Source organism: Sinocyclocheilus grahami, unplaced genomic scaffold, assembly GCF_001515645.1.
Source record: "Sinocyclocheilus grahami isolate Dianchi unplaced genomic scaffold, SAMN03320097.WGS_v1.1 scaffold1772.1, whole genome shotgun sequence".
Lineage (NCBI taxonomy): Eukaryota > Metazoa > Chordata > Actinopteri > Cypriniformes > Cyprinidae > Sinocyclocheilus > Sinocyclocheilus grahami.
This window is the reverse complement of record NW_015506951.1, coordinates 66,228-85,423: the sequence shown is the minus strand read 5'-3', so window position 1 is coordinate 85,423 and position 19,196 is coordinate 66,228. Positions and strand designations below refer to the sequence as shown.

At 37.0% G+C, this 19,196-nt stretch overlaps 2 protein-coding genes across 5 annotated transcripts in view; both read left to right on the top strand.

The window, feature by feature from the left end:
- Positions 1-3,838, top strand: part of cacna1sa (calcium channel, voltage-dependent, L type, alpha 1S subunit, a) — a 23,998-nt gene extending 20,160 nt beyond the window's left edge. The window contains exons 21-24 of the mRNA XM_016258974.1: positions 3,036-3,123; positions 3,209-3,316; positions 3,406-3,458; positions 3,542-3,838. Of these exons, the coding sequence (XP_016114460.1) occupies positions 3,036-3,123; positions 3,209-3,316; positions 3,406-3,458; positions 3,542-3,833 (541 nt within the window). The 3' untranslated portion in view covers positions 3,834-3,838. The remainder of the gene's footprint in view (positions 1-3,035; positions 3,124-3,208; positions 3,317-3,405; positions 3,459-3,541) is intronic.
- A 6,636-nt stretch (positions 3,839-10,474) lies between these two features.
- On the top strand, positions 10,475-17,240 carry kctd20 (potassium channel tetramerization domain containing 20). Of its 4 annotated transcripts, none has more exons than XM_016258971.1 (7): positions 10,475-11,093; positions 12,609-12,668; positions 12,750-12,918; positions 13,544-13,848; positions 13,927-14,124; positions 15,300-15,410; positions 16,491-17,240. In XM_016258971.1, the coding sequence occupies exons 2-7, from the start codon at positions 12,623-12,625 to the stop codon at positions 16,763-16,765; spliced, it is 1,104 nt and encodes a 367-aa protein (XP_016114457.1). In that variant the 5' UTR covers positions 10,475-11,093; positions 12,609-12,622; the 3' UTR covers positions 16,766-17,240. The 4 variants fall into 4 exon arrangements, with proteins under 4 accessions (XP_016114457.1, XP_016114456.1, XP_016114459.1 ...); XM_016258972.1 differs by lacking the exon at positions 10,475-11,093 and having other exon boundaries at positions 12,221-12,668; positions 13,544-13,646; positions 13,728-13,848; XM_016258970.1 differs by lacking the exon at positions 10,475-11,093 and having other exon boundaries at positions 12,220-12,668.
- The last annotated feature ends 1,956 nt before the right edge of the window (positions 17,241-19,196 follow it).

Genomic DNA, 19,196 nt, shown 5'->3' with positions numbered 1-19,196 from the left:
GGTTTCATCCAAAGATCCAAATGGAATATTGCATAAAACATCTGTGACCGTGGACCACAAAACCAGTCATAAGGGAATAAATAAATAAATAGGCTTTCCATTGATGTATGGTTTGTTAGGATAGGACAATATTTGGCTGAGATACAACTATTTGAAAATCTGGAATCTGACGGTGCAACAAAATCAAAATATTGAGAAAATCATCTTTAAAGTTGTTCAAATGAAGTTCTTAGCAATGCATATTACTAATCAAACATTAGGTTTTGATATATTTACGGTAGGACATTTACTAAATATCTTCATGGAACATGATCTTTACTTAATATCCTAATGATTTCTGGCATAAGAGAAATGTATAATTGTGACCCATACAATGTATTGTTGGCTATTGCTACAAATATCCCCCAGCGACTCAACACTGCTTTTGTGCTGCAGGGTCGCATTTGTGAATGAGCACCATTTCCATCCAACGAGTCAAAGAACAAAATCGTCACTTCCTGATATACTGGCACTAAATATCTCTAAGAAAAGTAGGAGAAGCCACTGAATATAACCATTTTCATGTATAATAAATTACTTGTGCCTCAGAGCGAGCAGACGAAACAATAAATGCGTTCGCAGGAGGATGGGAACGCAGTCGTGTAAGACGGTTCTGGGAGGCAGTTATACAGAATACTTTGACGACAGACTTATTTAAGAATGACCATAACAACATTTCAGATGCTGTGCAATGAGATCTGTCCACTGGTTGATGACTTGATGACTTCTTTGGTGCGCATGGAGAAATTTATTCGCAAAATGTGTTTCCGTCTCCGATTATTAACCGTTTTTCGCACCAATCAAAAACTACCTCAAGCGAGCGTAAAAATGAAAGGATTTGTTTTTTTAATTTGGCCACGTGATTTGTCAAAGTGCACATAATAACAGGGTGATGGAAACATAGCCACTGTTTATTAGGGTTTTTTTGTAAGACGGTTCTGGGAGGCAGTTATACAGAATACTTTGACGACAGACTTATTTAAGAATGACCATAACAACATTTCAGATGCTGTGCAATGAGATCTGTCCACTGGTTGATGACTTGATTACTTTTTTGGTGCGCATGGAGAAATTTATTCGCAAAATGTGTTTCCGTCTCCAATTATTAACCGTTTTTCGCACCAATCAAAAACTACCTCAAGCGAGCGTAAAAATGAAAGGATTTGTTTTTTTAATTTGGCCACGTGATGTGTCAAAGTGCACATAATAACAGGGTGATGGAAACATAGCCACTGTTTATTAGGGTTTTTTTTATCTTTCTGCTCAGGTTCCGCAAACTCTGCCATCGCATCATCAATGCTACAACCTTCACCAACATCATCCTCCTCTTCATCCTGCTTAGCAGTATCTCATTGGCTGCGGAGGACCCCATCGACCCGATGTCCTTCAGGAACCAGGTACACAATCTCTAGACTTGCCTATATCTACTTGTTCCTACAGTTGCCTTCAACAGCTACCTTTCTTGCTGTGCTCCAGGTCCTGGCCTACGCTGATTATGTCTTCACTTCGGTTTTTACCGCAGAGATTGTGCTGAAGGTGGGATGAGGGTTCGGTGTGCATTCTAACAAGCGGTTTTGTTGCGTTTTGATTCTGTGAATGGTTCAGTGCTTCTTTGTCCGCTGCAGATGACCACGTATGGTGCCTTCTTGCACAAGGGCTCTTTCTGCCGTAATTCCTTCAACATCCTGGACCTGATTGTTGTCGGTGTCTCCCTGCTGTCCATGGGAATGGAGTGAGATTTCAGAGCAATCTTTTTCTGACAAACAGAAATAGAGCAGACTTAGAGCGATAGAAATGGTTTTTGGACCGTAAGATTTTTAATGCTTTTTACAGTCTCTTCTGCTCACCAAGCCTGCATTCATTTGATCCAAAGTACAGCAAAAACAGTAAAATATTTTTACTATTTAAAAAAACGCTTTCTATGTGAATATCCGTTAAACTGTAATTTATTTCTGTGATCAAAGCTGAATTTTTATCATCATTACGCCAGTCTTCAGTGTCACATGATCAGTCTCAAATCATACTGATTTGCTGCTCGAGAAACATTCTTATTATTATTATTTTAGTGCTGGGCAACGATTAATCGCGTCCAAAATAAAAGTTTTTGTTTATATAATATATGCGTGTGTGTACTGTGTATATTTATTATGTATATATAAAGAGACACACATACAGTATATATTTAGAAAATATTTACATGTATATTTATATTCATATCATTTATATAAATATATTTAATATATAAACATAAAATATTTTTTCTTAAATATATACATGCATGCATGTGTATTTATATACATAATACACATTACACACACATATTATATAAACAAAAGCTTTTATTTTGAATGCGATTAATCGCGATTAATCGTTGCCCAGCACTATTATTATTATCAATATTTAAAACAGTTGTGTACATTTTTTTTGCAGGATTCTCTGATGAACAGAAAGATCAGCATTTATCTGAAATAAAAAGCTTTTGTAACATTATACTTTATAACAATATTGATCAAGACATTTATAATGTTACAAAACATTTCTATTTTCAGATAAATGCTGTTCTTCTGAACTTTCTATGCATCAAAGAAACCTGAAAAAAAAATCTACTCCGCTGTGTTCAACATTGATAATAATCAGAAATGTTTCTTGAGCAACAAATCAGCATATTATACTGATTTCTGAAGATCATGTGACAAAATTCAGCTTTGATCACAGAAATAAATGACATTTTAAAATATATTCAAATAGAAAACAGTTATTTTAAATAGTAAAAATATTTCACAATATTACTGCTCTTGCTGTACTTTGGATCGAATAAATGCAAGCCTGGTGAGCAGAAGAGACTTCTGTAAAAAGCATTAAAAATCTCACTGTTCAGAAACATTTGACTGGCTGCGTACAAACACTAGCTTTACATACACTTCAGCATTTTTCCACAAACAGGGTGCTTTGGAAAACGACAAGTGTTCTTTTACAGTCCTCATGTCTCTCCGCAGATCAAGCGCCATCTCGGTGGTAAAAATCCTCAGGGTCTTGAGAGTGTTGAGACCTTTAAGAGCCATAAATCGAGCTAAAGGTCTCAAAGTGAGTCGTCCCAGAGCGTCTAGTTTCGGGATTATTACATGATAAATGTCTCCCTGTTCCTCATCAGGTCTTTGCTGTGTTTTAGCATGTGGTCCAGTGTGTGTTTGTGGCCATCAAGACCATCGGCAACATCGTTTTAGTCACGATGCTCTTGGATTTCATGTTTGCCTGCATTGGCGTTCAGCTTTTTAAGGTCAGATAGTTCGCTCTTCAGCATCTATGCATGTATGATATTAGAGTCTGGTTTAATTTGATGTGGTTTTTTTTCTGTTAATCCGGCAGGGGAAATTTTTTTTCTGCACAGACCCGCTCAAAATGACGGCGGAAGAATGCCGGTATGCTTGAACTTTCATTCTTCACTCTGAGATCTCTGAACTCTCCAAATCTACATAATTTTCTCTCCCGGTGGTGCTCTCAGGGGAAGGTTTATACAACACCAGGAACACGCTCTCCACGACATGGTGCTCAGTCAACGTATATGGATGAACAGTGACTTAAACTTCGACAGCGTTTTGAACGGCATGCTGGCTCTCTTCACCGTGTCAACATTCGAAGGCTGGCCAGAGTGGGTTTATAATGAACAACTCCCTTTCAAACCTGTGACCAGTGCTGGCAAAATGAGTGTGAATGCGCACAGGCTAATTTTGAGCTATAGGCAAAATAAGCGAAAAACGTCGATTTTGAGGTTTTCGCAAAAATGTGTTCATTAGTCCCTCTTATAAAGCGAAGAGTTCCGGTGCTTGACTCTGATTGGCTGAGCCGCGTTCGAAGCTGTTGTAAATGACGCAACAAAGTAACACACACCTTTGTTTACGTTTGTGTGTTGCTCGGCAACCACTTTGTAGCAACCACAACTGTTTCTGAGGAGCTACATTGTTTGGTGGAAGAATACTGTGTTTATTAATATCATTACACTTTATTTGCTCCGTTTTATTTTGTGAAACCTAACTACGTATATAACCGTTTTATAAAAGCAATAAGCCCCGTGAAGCCGTGGTTTACAGTGAATTTATAACAGCTTATTGCTTTATTCTAGCGATCCCAATGCTCCAAATAGCAATTAAACATTAAAAGTGATCTTTATTTGTATGTTTTCCGAGAGGAGTACCTTTTCTCCGCTTGCTTCTCGCGCTGACTCTCATCCGAAGCGCACACATAAAGACAACACCGACGGCACGCGATCCCGATAAATACACACACTACCACATTCCACTAAACACTTACTAATTCATTAATCAGAGTTTCTTATTAGATACTAGTAGTTACTAGAGTGCTAATATTGCGTCACTCGTGTGTTCTTGTGTAGTTATTCATTAATGGTGGAACAGTATTCTAAAGCGTTACCTTATATTCTAGGGAATTGTGTGCTTCTAATTTGATAGCAATAATAGTTTGGGCAGGAGCCTTTTCTATTCTAACATGACAGTGCCTCTGTTTATAAGGTTCAAAAAGAAATGATTGATTGAGTCAGTGTGGAAAAACTTGACTGGTCTGCTGTGACTTTAAATGCAGACGTTGAGCCAAAAACTCATCACCAAACACCAATGACTTGTGTCTGAGAATATGAGCGTGTCAATCACACTCTTCCGGCTTTTCCGTGTCATGCGTCTGGTGAAACTGCTCAACCGTTTTGAGGGCATTCGCAACCTGCTGTGGACCTTCATCAAATCATTCCAGGTCTGATGCTCCACTGGGTCATTAGGATGAGAGACTCATGCAGAAGCCAAAACAGTTACAAGTTACAGATAAATTATGCTGTAAAAAATGATATTTATAATATATGATTTGGGTAAGAATTACACGACCAAGATGTTTCCCTGAATATCAGCACGATTGCATTGTGCCACTGATTTTATACAACAGTAGTTCGATAAGAAGTTAAAATTAAGAGACTTACATTTTAGACACAATTTTGACTGTTTTGGCTCAATTTCGTGGACGAAAATCATTTAAAAAAAAAAAGAATCGAAGTAGAAATATTATGATGTAATTGTAACTATTATTTTAAAAACTTCATTAAGTGCAACTTTAACAAATCAGTACATTTTAACCTTCTGTAATGTATATTTTACAGCATTAGTTGAGAGATTTTTTCTTTGAAAATTTGGCATGTACTGTACTGATATTGAATGCGAATCGAATCGAATCATGAAATTTGTGTCAAAACCCAGCCCTAGTAATTAAGGCCAAGCCAGAGAGAAGACATTAACCGGTCATCATCGGCACTCTGATATAACTGTGAGGACTGTTTCATGAGCCAGAACTGCAGAAGAATTCTTTTTTAAATGGGTTGGAAATATATAAATATAATTAGTTACCATATCAACACTATATAGAGAAAAAAGTGCGCCAAAATTCTAAAATCTTTTGAAGATATCGCTGAACATCTATTTTACCACAGTAAAATTTAAATTGTGGTCCAAGTACATTTTTCTTTTCCGTTTTTATCATTAATTTAATACGAGACAAATCTGCTACTATTTTAATCTCCAGTCTGTTATTTATCAGTTTAGATGGTTTTTTAATGCTTTGATAACTAGCAGAAGACACTAATTCCAGTGGCGCAGATGGGAAACGTTGTAGCACTGTGTTACAATGTGCCCCGCTATTATTAAACTATTAAATATTACTGATGTAATTCACACTATTTAATGAATTTGAATGAGAAACAGGTGAATAAAGAATGAACGTCAATGTTTATTAGTTATTATTTTAAGACATGTAAAGCATTTTTGCGGGCCGTCCCAAACATGGTTGCAATGCGTTCATTTTATTTTATTGACAAAATATTTTAGTTCGTCTTGTATATTTTTTAATGCAATCAGATAACATTTGAAGGTGTCATATGGTCATGTTACAACGTGCCCCTCAGATGTTACGATGCACCCCACCTACGGGGCATGTTGTCACATTTCACCAATTTGAGAGCGTAAATAAAGAAAAACGTATACGCTGTAATTATGAAACAAAGTGACATTTGTACTAGACATTTGTATTTACACAAACTGAGAAAGTCAAAAAGTGTTACGTTGTGCCCCGCGCTCCCCTATATATACATAATAATAAATCAAATATAGCCTACACTTAATTTACAACATATTTTCCGACAAAACATTTCTGAAAAGTGACTCTTCTAAGGTGATTTTGCAATGCTTTGGATTTAAAACCGTGATTAAACTTGACGTGAATATAGCATTTCTCGACATTATGACACGAATATTGTTTAATACAAAACGGTCAACTTACCTGTTTGCCATGGCGTCGTGCATTTACTTATTATTAAAGATTAAGTTATTTTAACAGTTTGTGTTGTCTTAATATCATTTGCAAGACAAGCGTCTTGCGGCAAGTTATATTTCGCGTCGCGAAAGGACAAATAAATGCAGCTTAAACGATACGAACACAGAGACTAGCACTTGCGTGTAGCCCGAGCGTTTATATGTCTTCGTGACCCACTTTTAAACGAACCCGTCAACTTCGACTCGTTTAAACCGCTGTTGTATGTCAGCCCTCAGAGATCAGATCAGCTCAGGGCTTCCCGCCCTGCGCGTCACGTGATTAACCGTCGGATTAACCGTCGGTTAATCCGCACACAGTCTCTGGTGTCTTCGAGCAGGAGGATCCTCAATGTTTTGAACGCAGACTCTCCGGTGAGTAACTAACAACTATTATATAGCTTAATGAAAATAGAAATGTATATATAAAAGGTTAACCCTTAAGAAAATTAACCATGGTTTCCCTGCTGGAAAAAAACCCAATAGAACAGAAAAATTCTAATGGTTTCCAATACAAACCATCAACTTTTAACCATTAAAACTATTTAAAAAATGGTTTAATGTAGTGTATTTTGGGACATATTTCATTAGGATTGATTGTTTTCAACAAGCCACCAATAGAAGGTGACCTACTACCACAGGGTCCATTACAGTTTCCATTAAAACCAAAATATAACCAGTAAACCCATTACAAATTTTGTGATGGTGTGTATTGTTTTGGTTTTTTCAGCAGGGTTTACTACAAATAAAACCAAAACATCATGGTTACTATAGTTAAACCTTGGTAACCACAAATGAACCATGGTCTTGCTACACTAACCACAGTTTAACCACTTTAAGCTTCATCTGGAAAGCATCTGCTGTGTACAAACATCTGATAGATGTCCGTGTACGATGTCAGTTAAATCATCTTCTAAACGTCTATTTGACGTCTGATGGGAGACGTGCTGTAGACATATTGCATATGAGCAAACGCTCTAAAAAATACGTCTTGCAGACGTCAAATAGACGTTTCCGTGATGTGCATGTGCTATCAGGGACTTTATATTATTTATAATTTATCACTGGTTATCTGCATGTTTATTAGCAATGAATTCAACAAGTCTGTTTATTTATTCCCTTGCACCACACTAAAAAATAAAAGTTGAGTGGTAAAGTATATTGTGATTACTATGCACCAAAGTAATTTAATAAAACACTTTAGAATTCAAGAATATGGTATTCGGTGCTGTTAAATATAGCAAAGTACTATGGTATTCAATAAGATGCTATTAGTGTACTATGGTGTCGAGCTGGTTAGCAGTTTGATTAAGTTTAATTAAAAACTTACAGATATTTAACAGCGTATTTTCATCTTCAAGAAATGGCTAAAAACACATCTATACTTGACCCTCTACTAGCACTCTCTATCTACTCGTTATCTTTTTATTTATTTATTTTAAAAAACTTGATCTTTGTACTATGGTGTCGAGCTGGTTAGCAGTTTGATTAAGTTTAATTAAAAACTTACAGATATTTAACAGCGTATTTTCATCTTCAAGAAATGGCTAAAAACACATCTATACTTGACCCTCTACTAGCACTCTCTATCTACTCGTTATCTTTTTATTTATTTATTTTAAAAAACTTGATCTTTTAACACTCGCACCCGACACTCTGACTCTAGCATTCTCTATTCTTTTTCTAATCCTAAATGACTAAATGTAAATGTAATGTTCATGCAAACAAGAAGTGCTGCTAATTTTATGTTGCGTGTTGGTTTTTCGACATAAAACTCATGATTTAATTTGTGTGCATGAGTACTTGAACATTTCCAACACGTTTTACCAATACCGTGATAGTATTGATGACCATGATCATTTATTACCGTTTACTCGTCTTTAAATAACATCATTTATTCATTAGCCCATTATTTAAATCACATTTGCTGTGCATAAACATGTTTGTAGCCGGTTTGGAAAGGGTTACCGGGTGTCTGTGGGGTTAAGCTGGACCCATGAGTCAGTCAGACAGAGCTTAAGGAGTTTAAAATATTATGTTGTTCACCATATGGACTGTCTTAACGGTCTGCAGGCGTCCAGAAGATCATGACGGAGGAGCACGCGACAGGTGGTGCATGCCTGTCCCAATCAGGTACACCCAAAAACACCACTTCCAGAACTGAAAAACTGATTTCTACAATCTCAAAAAGCGATTTAACGTCTCGATTTACAGCCCGCAGGGTGACTGCTGGAGCAGAGGGCGGGGCTGATGTCACAAAGGAGGCGTGGCCTGCACAACCACGCCCTTTATCACATGACCGGGTCACACTAGTAGTGGACGGGACTCATTTTGTGGTGGATCCTGCGGTATTCACAGCTTACCCGGATACAGTGCTTGGGAGGTACTGAACGCAACAGTTCAGACAAAACAGAACATTCACCCGCAGGCCGTCCGAGATCAGGATTTAAGAGTTTGTTTCTTCATCAGATCTGCAGAAATGTAGCATTGCATCAGTGTCTCACTGCAAGTGAATGGGTGCCGTCAGAACGAGAGCTGATAAAAACCTCACAATAATCCACAGCACTCCAGTCCATCAGTTATCATCTGGAGAAGACAAAAGCTTTAAAGTTTACAGTTTAAACGCTGCTTGATCTGTGCAGATTTCTCTCCTGATTCAGACCAGAACACTTTCTCACTGGAGGAAGAGTTATTATGGATTATGGACTCTATGTATTTGAGTTAAAAACGTCTTAATGCTGGATTTGTCTCAGCTTTTGTCTTCTCCAGATGTTAACTGATGGACTGGAGTGCTGTGGATTATTGTGATGTTTTTATCAGCTCTCGTTCTGATGGCACCCATTCACTTGCTGTGAAACACTGATGCAATGCAACATTTCTCCAACTGTAATAATCTAAATATCCACCATATAACATATTCATTATAAATTTTACTGTTCTTCAATGTTTGAATAAATCAAGTTATGACAGCCACCATTATGTTTATATTTAAAAATAAAAAAAAAAAGAATCGAAGTAGAAATATTATGATGTAATTGTAACTATTATTTTAAAAACTTCATTAAGTGCAACTTTAACAAATCAGTACATTTTAACCTTCTGTAATGTATATTTTACAGCATTAGTTGAGAGATTTTTTCTTTGAAAATTTGGCATGTACTGTACTGATATTGAATGCGAATCGAATCGAATCATGAAATTTGTGTCAAAACCCAGCCCTAGTAATTAAGGCCAAGCCAGAGAGAAGACATTAACCGGTCATCATCGGCACTCTGATATAACTGTGAGGACTGTTTCATGAGCCAGAACTGCAGAAGAATTCTTTTTTAAATGGGTTGGAAATATATAAATATAATTAGTTACCATATCAACACTATATAGAGAAAAAAGTGCGCCAAAATTCTAAAATCTTTTGAAGATATCGCTGAACATCTATTTTACCACAGTAAAATTTAAATTGTGGTCCAAGTACATTTTTCGTCTCCGTTTTTATCATTAATTTAATACGAGACAAATCTGCTACTATTTTAATCTCCAGTCTGTTATTTATCAGTTTAGATGGTTTTTTAATGCTTTGATAACTAGCAGAAGACACTAATTCCAGTGGCGCAGATGGGAAACGTTGTAGCACTGTGTTACAATGTGCCCCGCTATTATTAAACTATTAAATATTACTGATGTAATTCACACTATTTAATGAATTTGAATGAGAAACAGGTGAATAAAGAATGAACGTCAATGTTTATTAGTTATTATTTTAAGACATGTAAAGCATTTTTGCGGGCCGTCCCAAACATGGTTGCAATGCGTTCATTTTATTTTATTGACAAAATATTTTAGTTCGTCTTGTATATTTTTTAATGCAATCAGATAACATTTGAAGGTGTCATATGGTCATGTTACAACGTGCCCCTCAGATGTTACGATGCACCCCACCTACGGGGCATGTTGTCACATTTCACCAATTTGAGAGCGTAAATAAAGAAAAACGTATACGCTGTAATTATGAAACAAAGTGACATTTGTACTAGACATTTGTATTTACACAAACTGAGAAAGTCAAAAAGTGTTACGTTGTGCCCCGCGCTCCCCTATATATACATAATAATAAATCAAATATAGCCTACACTTAATTTACAACATATTTTCCAACAAAACATTTCTGAAAAGTGACTCTTCTAAGGTGATTTTGCAATGCTTTGGATTTAAAACCGTGATTAAACTTGACGTGAATATAGCATTTCTCGACATTATGACACGAATATTGTTTAATACAAAACGGTCAACTTACCTGTTTGCCATGGCGTCGTGCATTTACTTATTATTAAAGATTAAGTTATTTTAACAGTTTGTGTTGTCTTAATATCATTTGCAAGACAAGCGTCTTGCGGCAAGTTATATTTCGCGTCGCGAAAGGACAAATAAATGCAGCTTAAACGATACGAACACAGAGACTAGCACTTGCGTGTAGCCCGAGCGTTTATATGTCTTCGTGACCCACTTTTAAACGAACCCGTCAACTTCGACTCGTTTAAACCGCTGTTGTATGTCAGCCCTCAGAGATCAGATCAGCTCAGGGCTTCCCGCCCTGCGCGTCACGTGATTAACCGTCGGATTAACCGTCGGTTAATCCGCACACAGTCTCTGGTGTCTTCGAGCAGGAGGATCCTCAATGTTTTGAACGCAGACTCTCCGGTGAGTAACTAACAACTATTATATAGCTTAATGAAAATAGAAATGTATATATAAAAGGTTAACCCTTAAGAAAATTAACCATGGTTTCCCTGCTGGAAAAAAAACCAATAGAACAGAAAAATTCTAATGGTTTCCAATACAAACCATCAACTTTTAACCATTAAAACTATTTAAAAAATGGTTTAATGTAGTGTATTTTGGGACATATTTCATTAGGATTGATTGTTTTCAACAAGCCACCAATAGAAGGTGACCTACTACCACAGGGTCCATTACAGTTTCCATTAAAACCAAAATATAACCAGTAAACCCATTACAAATTTTGTGATGGTGTGTATTGTTTTGGTTTTTTCAGCAGGGTTTACTACAAATAAAACCAAAACATCATGGTTACTATAGTTAAACCTTGGTAACCACAAATGAACCATGGTCTTGCTACACTAACCACAGTTTAACCACTTTAAGCTTCATCTGGAAAGCATCTGCTGTGTACAAACATCTGATAGATGTCCGTGTACGATGTCAGTTAAATCATCTTCTAAACGTCTATTTGACGTCTGATGGGAGACGTGCTGTAGACATATTGCATATGAGCAAACGCTCTAAAAAATACGTCTTGCAGACGTCAAATAGACGTTTCCGTGATGTGCATGTGCTATCAGGGACTTTATATTATTTATAATTTATCACTGGTTATCTGCATGTTTATTAGCAATGAATTCAACAAGTCTGTTTATTTATTCCCTTGCACCACACTAAAAAATAAAAGTTGAGTGGTAAAGTATATTGTGATTACTATGCACCAAAGTAATTTAATAAAACACTTTAGAATTCAAGAATATGGTATTCGGTGCTGTTAAATATAGCAAAGTACTATGGTATTCAATAAGATGCTATTAGTGTACTATGGTGTCGAGCTGGTTAGCAGTTTGATTAAGTTTAATTAAAAACTAAGATATTTAACAGCGTATTTTCATCTTCAAGAAATGGCTAAAAACACATCTATACTTGACCCTCTACTAGCACTCTCTATCTACTCGTTATCTTTTTATTTATTTATTTTAAAAACTTGATCTTGTAACACTCGCACCCGACACTCTGACTCTAGCATTCTCTATTCTTTTTCTAATCCTAAATGACTAAATGTAAATGTAATGTTCATGCAAACAAGAAGTGCTGCTAATTTTATGTTGCGTGTTGGTTTTTCGACATAAAACTCATGATTTAATTTGTGTGCATGAGTACTTGAACATTTCCAACACGTTTTACCAATACCGTGATAGTATTGATGACCATGATCATTTATTACCGTTTACTCGTCTTTAAATAACATCATTTATTCATTAGCCCATTATTTAAATCACATTTGCTGTGCATAAACATGTTTGTAGCCGGTTTGGAAAGGGTTACCGGGTGTCTGTGGGGTTAAGCTGGACCCATGAGTCAGTCAGACAGAGCTTAAGGAGTTTAAAATATTATGTTGTTCACCATATGGACTGTCTTAACGGTCTGCAGGCGTCCAGAAGATCATGACGGAGGAGCACGCGACAGGTGGTGCATGCCTGTCCCAATCAGGTACACCCAAAAACACCACTTCCAGAACTGAAAAACTGATTTCTACAATCTCAAAAAGCGATTTAACGTCTCGATTTACAGCCCGCAGGGTGACTGCTGGAGCAGAGGGCGGGGCTGATGTCACAAAGGAGGCGTGGCCTGCACAACCACGCCCTTTATCACATGACCGGGTCACACTAGTAGTGGACGGGACTCATTTTGTGGTGGATCCTGCGGTATTCACAGCTTACCCGGATACAGTGCTTGGGAGGTACTGAACGCAACAGTTCAGACAAAACAGAACATTCACCCGCAGGCCGTCCGAGATCAGGATTTAAGAGTTTGTTTCTTCATCAGATCTGCAGAAATGTAGCATTGCATCAGTGTCTCACTGCAAGTGAATGGGTGCCGTCAGAACGAGAGCTGATAAAAACCTCACAATAATCCACAGCACTCCAGTCCATCAGTTATCATCTGGAGAAGACAAAAGCTTTAAAGTTTACAGTTTAAACGCTGCTTGATCTGTGCAGATTTCTCTCCTGATTCAGACCAGAACACTTTCTCACTGGAGGAAGAGTTATTATGGATTATGGACTCTATGTATTTGAGTTAAAAACGTCTTAATGCTGGATTTGTCTCAGCTTTTGTCTTCTCCAGATGTTAACTGATGGACTGGAGTGCTGTGGATTATTGTGATGTTTTTATCAGCTCTCGTTCTGATGGCACCCATTCACTTGCTGTGAAACACTGATGCAATGCAACATTTCTCCAAACCTGATGAAGAAACAAACTCATCCTCATCTCGGATTGGTCTGCGGGTAGCTACATTTTCAGCAAATTGTCATTTTTGGCCGAATTATTCTTTAAACCGTACCTAACGAGGTGTGTCTCCTCAGAATGTTCGGTCGAGCGCGTCAGCACAGTTTCACGCGACCAAACGCTAAAGGTGAATATGAAATCGCAGAAGGCATCGGAGCCAACATCTTCAGAGTAATCCTGGTACGTATGATCGCAAATTCCCTCCAGTTCACTGCCGGTTTGATTCTACGCAAACTTAACGCAAAGTCATCTCTCGTCCAGGATTATTACCGTGTCGGCGTGCTGCACTGTCCGGAGGGCTTGTCGTTGGCGGAACTGCGCGAAGCGTGCGATTATCTGTGTATAAACTTCGACTACAGCACCGTCAGATGCCGAGACCTCAGTGAGTCAAAAACACACATACATGCACCATAAATAACTCAACGCACGCTCAAACTCATTATCGTTTCGGTCCAATCAGGTGCTCTCCTGCACGAGCTGTCCAATGACGGCGCTCGGGGGCAGTTCGAGGCGTTCCTGGAGGAGCTGTTGGTCCCGGCAATGGTTGCGAGCGCTCAGGAAGGAGAACGAGAGTGCCACATCGTGGTCCTCACGGACGACGATAACGTAGACTGGGATCACGACAACCCTCCGCCGATGGGAGAGGAAAACTCGCAAAGTGAGCGCACTTTTATTAGCGCAAAGAACTGCGAATGCAAACTTGAAAAATCTAGATGCAAGCTGTGTCTGAAATTGTCTAGTAGGTACTATACGTGACTCTGGAGCACAAAAGCAGTGTTAAGTCGCTGGGGGATATTTGTAGCAATAGCCAACAATACATCGTATGGGTCACAATTATCAATTTTCTTGTATGCCAAAAATCATTAGGATATTAAGATCATGTTCCATGAAGATATTTTGTAAATTTCACACCGTAAATATATTAAAACTTAATGATTGATTAGTAATATGCATTGCTAAGAACTTCATTTGGACAACTTTAAAGATGATTTTCTCAATATTTAGATTTTTTTGCACCCTCAGATTCCAGATTTTCAGATATTGTTCTATCCTAACAAACCATACATCAATGGAAAGCTCATTTATTCAGCTTTTAGTTGATGCATACATCTCAGAAACTTAATGACTTTAACGAGGGAAAGAACTACAATCCCGTGAAGCGTTGCGAACAACACAACTGAATTAAAACAATGATAAATATAATCATGTAAAGTTGTTGATTATAACTAGAGAAACAATATATTTTAAGTTTATCGCAAAATATGCATAAATATATACATATATTTAAGTATTTCGAGAGCTTCATGGGAGTGGGCGGAGCTTAAGAGCTGCAATTTGCTGGCCGCAGCTTTCTAATTGGTGGAATTTTCTGCACAGCATCATGGGTAATGTAGTTTTCCACCACCAAATCTGCCGTTAAACATGATTATTTAAAAAACAAGCTGTGAAAAATGTGAAATGATGGCTTTAACTAAAGCATAAAGCACTGATTAACAACCCCAACAAACAAGTCTGTAAAGGTTCATTAGAACGGACAAACTGAATGAGATACATCTCAGTTTCACAAAATTGACTCTTATGACTGGTTTTGTGCTCCAGGGTCACATATTTGGTTTTAAAGCCATTAAAAAAAAGTATGTGTAATTTAGATTTGCTACATACGGTATTGTGTTACTGTCACATGACTATCCTTTTACTTTTCTCCTACTGTTTTTCGAATATTACGAAATCAGACGTACTACTATATAGTGTAGTAGTAGACATATTCGGACATAGCGATGGCGTCAAAACATCTAAATATCAACAATAAAATATGCTTTCTTGATTCTCAAGTCCTCTACAGCACCAAACTCTACCGTTTCTTCAAGTTCATCGAGAACAGAGACGTCGCGAAAGCTCTGCTGAAGGAGCGAGGCCTGAAAAACATTCGCATCGGGATCGAGGGTAAACGCACACAGATTCGAACATCGATACGATACATTCAAACGCACCACAAAACCTTACAGAGTGCATGTTTTTTTAATATACAATAGCAATATATTTGTGTCATAATTTCTTCAAGTTAAACCGATCTTTTATTTTGACCGTTAGTTGTGAAGATCTTTGTTTCAGTGTGTATTTGACGGTAGTTTTTCTCAAATTAAATAGTGAAAAGCTTGTGAAGTGCCGTCCAAAAAAGTACTTGGAAATTGGACAAAAGGCAAAGACACTTGTTAACCTGAAAGAACTACAATCCCTTGAAGCAACGCGAATTGCAAATTTAAAACTATTAATTTAAAGTTGATTATATCTAGAGAAACAATATATTTTATTGTAACATATCCATACATTCATGCACATATTTAAGTATTTTGAGAACTTTACATCATTACATTAGATTTGTGGTGCATCATGTGAGTGGGCGGAGCTAAGGGGCTCTTTTGACCTAATTGGTGGAATTTCTGCACAGCATCATGGGTAATGTAGTTTTTCACCACCAATTCCGCTGTTAAACACGATTATCTTAAAAATTAAGTTGAAGTCATGCAGGCTGAAAGCTTCCGCAAAAGACAAAGGTACACGACTTTAAACTTAATGACTTTAACGAGGGAAAGAACTACAATCCCGTGAAGCGTTGCGAACAACACAACTGAATTAAAACAATGATAAATGTAATCATGTAAAGTTGTTGATTATAACTAGAGAAACAATATATTTTAAGTTTATCGCAAAATATGTACATATATTTAAGTATTTCGAGAGCTTCGTAGGAGTGGGCGGAGCTTAAGAGCTATTGCAATTTGCTGGCCGCAGCTTTCTAATTGGTGGAATTTTCTGCACAGCATCATGGGTAATGTAGTTTTCACCACCAAATCTGCCGTTAAACATGATTATTTAAAAAACAAGCTGTGAAAAATGTGAAATGATGGCTTTAATTAAAGCATAAAGCACTGATTAACAACCCCAACAAACAAGTCTGTAAAGGTTCATTAGAACGGACAAACTGAATGAGGTTTTACTTCCTGACACCTTTGTGCGTCTCAGGATACCCCACCTGTAAGGAGAAGGTGAAGCGGCGTCCAGGTGGCAAGTCCGAGGTCATCTACAGCTACGTCCAGCGTCCCTTCATCCAGCTGTCCTGGGAGAAAGAGGAAGGGAAGAGCAGACACGTGGACTTCCAGTGCGTCCGCAGCAGGAGCGTCCCGAACCTCATCACAGCCATGGGGGAGGGGCCTATGCGGGTCGGGGCCACACCCACTCCGCAGGTCGACGAGTTAGATCGGCTGAACGGCCCCGCCCCTCCCAGTCCCGACCAATGACTGATGGATTCAACCATTGGAACTAGAAACACTGACTGGACGATAATACACCTCATTCATATTCAGCACCTCATTACATATTCATATAGATAGACATTTCATATTGATTCGTTCGAATTTTGACTCATTTCATCCACGTCACTGGTTCAATGAACTTAAAAGTACTTGAGATCTTTTCACCGCTGTGTCCTTGAGCAAGTTCTTGCCATTACTGCACTGCATTTGGCTTTGGATAAAACAATATTTGCTTAACCAATAACCAATTAATCAAAAAACCAGTCACTTTTTCAGGGCTTTGGATTATCGAAGATCAGATGCATTATTTTAGAATTCATTTTAGCGAGGATTTTCTGTCTCTCGGCGCCATCTAGTGTCAAAGTGATGGATAGAAAATAGTGTAAATATCATTTATAAAACACCTTTGAAGCGTTTGCTTTGTTTTATATAATTTGTAAGTGGTTTTCAATAAAAGCATCTGCACAAAAGTTTGGAATAATTTAGCTTTTCAAGTGTTTTTCTGCTCACCAAGGCTGCATTTCTTGGATCAAAAATACAATAAAACCTATAAAATTGTGAAATATTATTCTAATGTAAAACAGCTGTTTTCTATGTGAATATGTTTTAAACTGTAATTAATTTCTGTGATCAAAGCTGTATTTTCAGCATCATTACTCCAGTCTTCAGAAATCATTCTAATATGCTGATTTGCTGCTCAAGAAACATTAATAAAATCATAATTACTCCAAACATTTGATTGGTAAAGTGACGCAACTTTGTTAACTTACCTCCAAAGATGTTTAATAATTAAAAAAGTGATTTAAAAAGCACGTAACATTTTTATTGCATATAATTATAAACTATAAATGCACTTTTTGGACAAGAAGAAAAGATACTGAAGATACAAACACACACACGTTACAAAAACAGCTCTGCAGATACAATTAAAGACGGTTAAATATCAATATAAAAATATTAAATGATGCACTGCATGCAAGACGAGAAAAAAACTAAACAAAACAAACCAGGAGAGTCTTTTCCAAGAAGCTACTATTGAAATGAAAGGTTTGCATGCAACACATAAAACTACAGATGATGAGACCGAATCGACTGATCGTACCAAACATTAACAAAGGTTCATAAACAAATACAGCCGTGAAAGCTCAGAAACGCTTCAAACATACTAGCATCTATGGGGAGGCACCCATAACTTGTCATAATAATCAAAAATAAGCTGCTGATGGACAAACGTGAGGCTTTCTAGCCCTGAAAATGATATTATAAGGCACAAAACAGTGTATACACTAGCACTCAAATGTTTTTGAACAGTACGTTTTTTACAGAAGTCTCTTCTGCTCACCAAGCTTGCATTTATTTGATCAGAAATACAGCAAAAACTGTAATATTGTGACATATTTTTACTATTCATAACAACTGCTTTGTATTGGAGTATGTTTTAAGATGTAATTTATTTCTGTGATTTTCAGCATCATTACTCCAGTCTTCAGTGTCCTTCAGAAATCATTCTAATATGCTATAACTTTCTATTCATCAGAGAAACCTGAAAAAATTATACTCCGCTGTTTTCAACATTGATAATAATCAGAAATGTTTCTAGAGCAGCAGATCAGCATATTATACTGATTTCTGAAGATCATGTGACACTGAAGACTGGAGGAATGATGCTGAAAATACAGCTGCGCATCACAGAAATACATTACAGTTTAACAGATATTCACATAGACAACAGTTATTCTAAATAGTAAAAATATTTCACAATTTTACTGCTTTTGCTGTACTTTGGATCAAATAAATGCAGGCTTGGTGAGCAGAAGATCAAACATTAAAAATCTTACCGTTCAAAAACTTTTGACTGGTAGTGTATATATATATATATAAAGCTTTAAACATCCACAGCTAAAAATAACCCTGGTTTTATTGCAGTAAAAGTGTAGCAACCATATTTTTTGGTGCATTGACTACCATTTGTATAACCACAGTTTTACTACAAATACCGTGGTTAAACTGTGGTTAGTGTAGCAAGACCATGGTTAATATGTGGTTACCATGATTTAACTACAGCAACCATGATTTTTTGGTTTTATTTGTAGTAAAAAAAAAACATGGTGAATTTTCACAAGTGAAGAGCTAACGTTTCAAAAGTGACACATTTATAGAAAAACTAACGTTTTTTTTTTTTGGTATCAGATCTGCTAAAACGTACCCACAAAAGCTTTTTCAGCATAAAAACTGGATTCTGATGATCTTCAGGCGTGAATATAAAGTGAAAACGAAGCCAAGTGTTGATTGATGATTTCTTCGCTAGTGTTGTGGTCTCTGAATGCGAAATTATTAAACGCTTAACGAGAAAAACACTTAACGTGGCTTAATGCATTAAAACAGTGTATTTTAAATGATCAAACTCAATAAACAT

Coding starts and splice junctions, on each gene's coding strand:
- kctd20 (XM_016258971.1), top strand. CDS start 12,623: ATGACGGAGGAGCACGCGACAGGTGGTGCATGCCTGTCCCAATCAG. Junction 12,919..13,543: donor CCGGATACAGTGCTTGGGAG/GTACTGAACGCA, acceptor GTGTCTCCTCAG/AATGTTCGGTCGAGCGCGTC. Junction 13,849..13,926: donor CGTCAGATGCCGAGACCTCA/GTGAGTCAAAAA, acceptor CGGTCCAATCAG/GTGCTCTCCTGCACGAGCTG.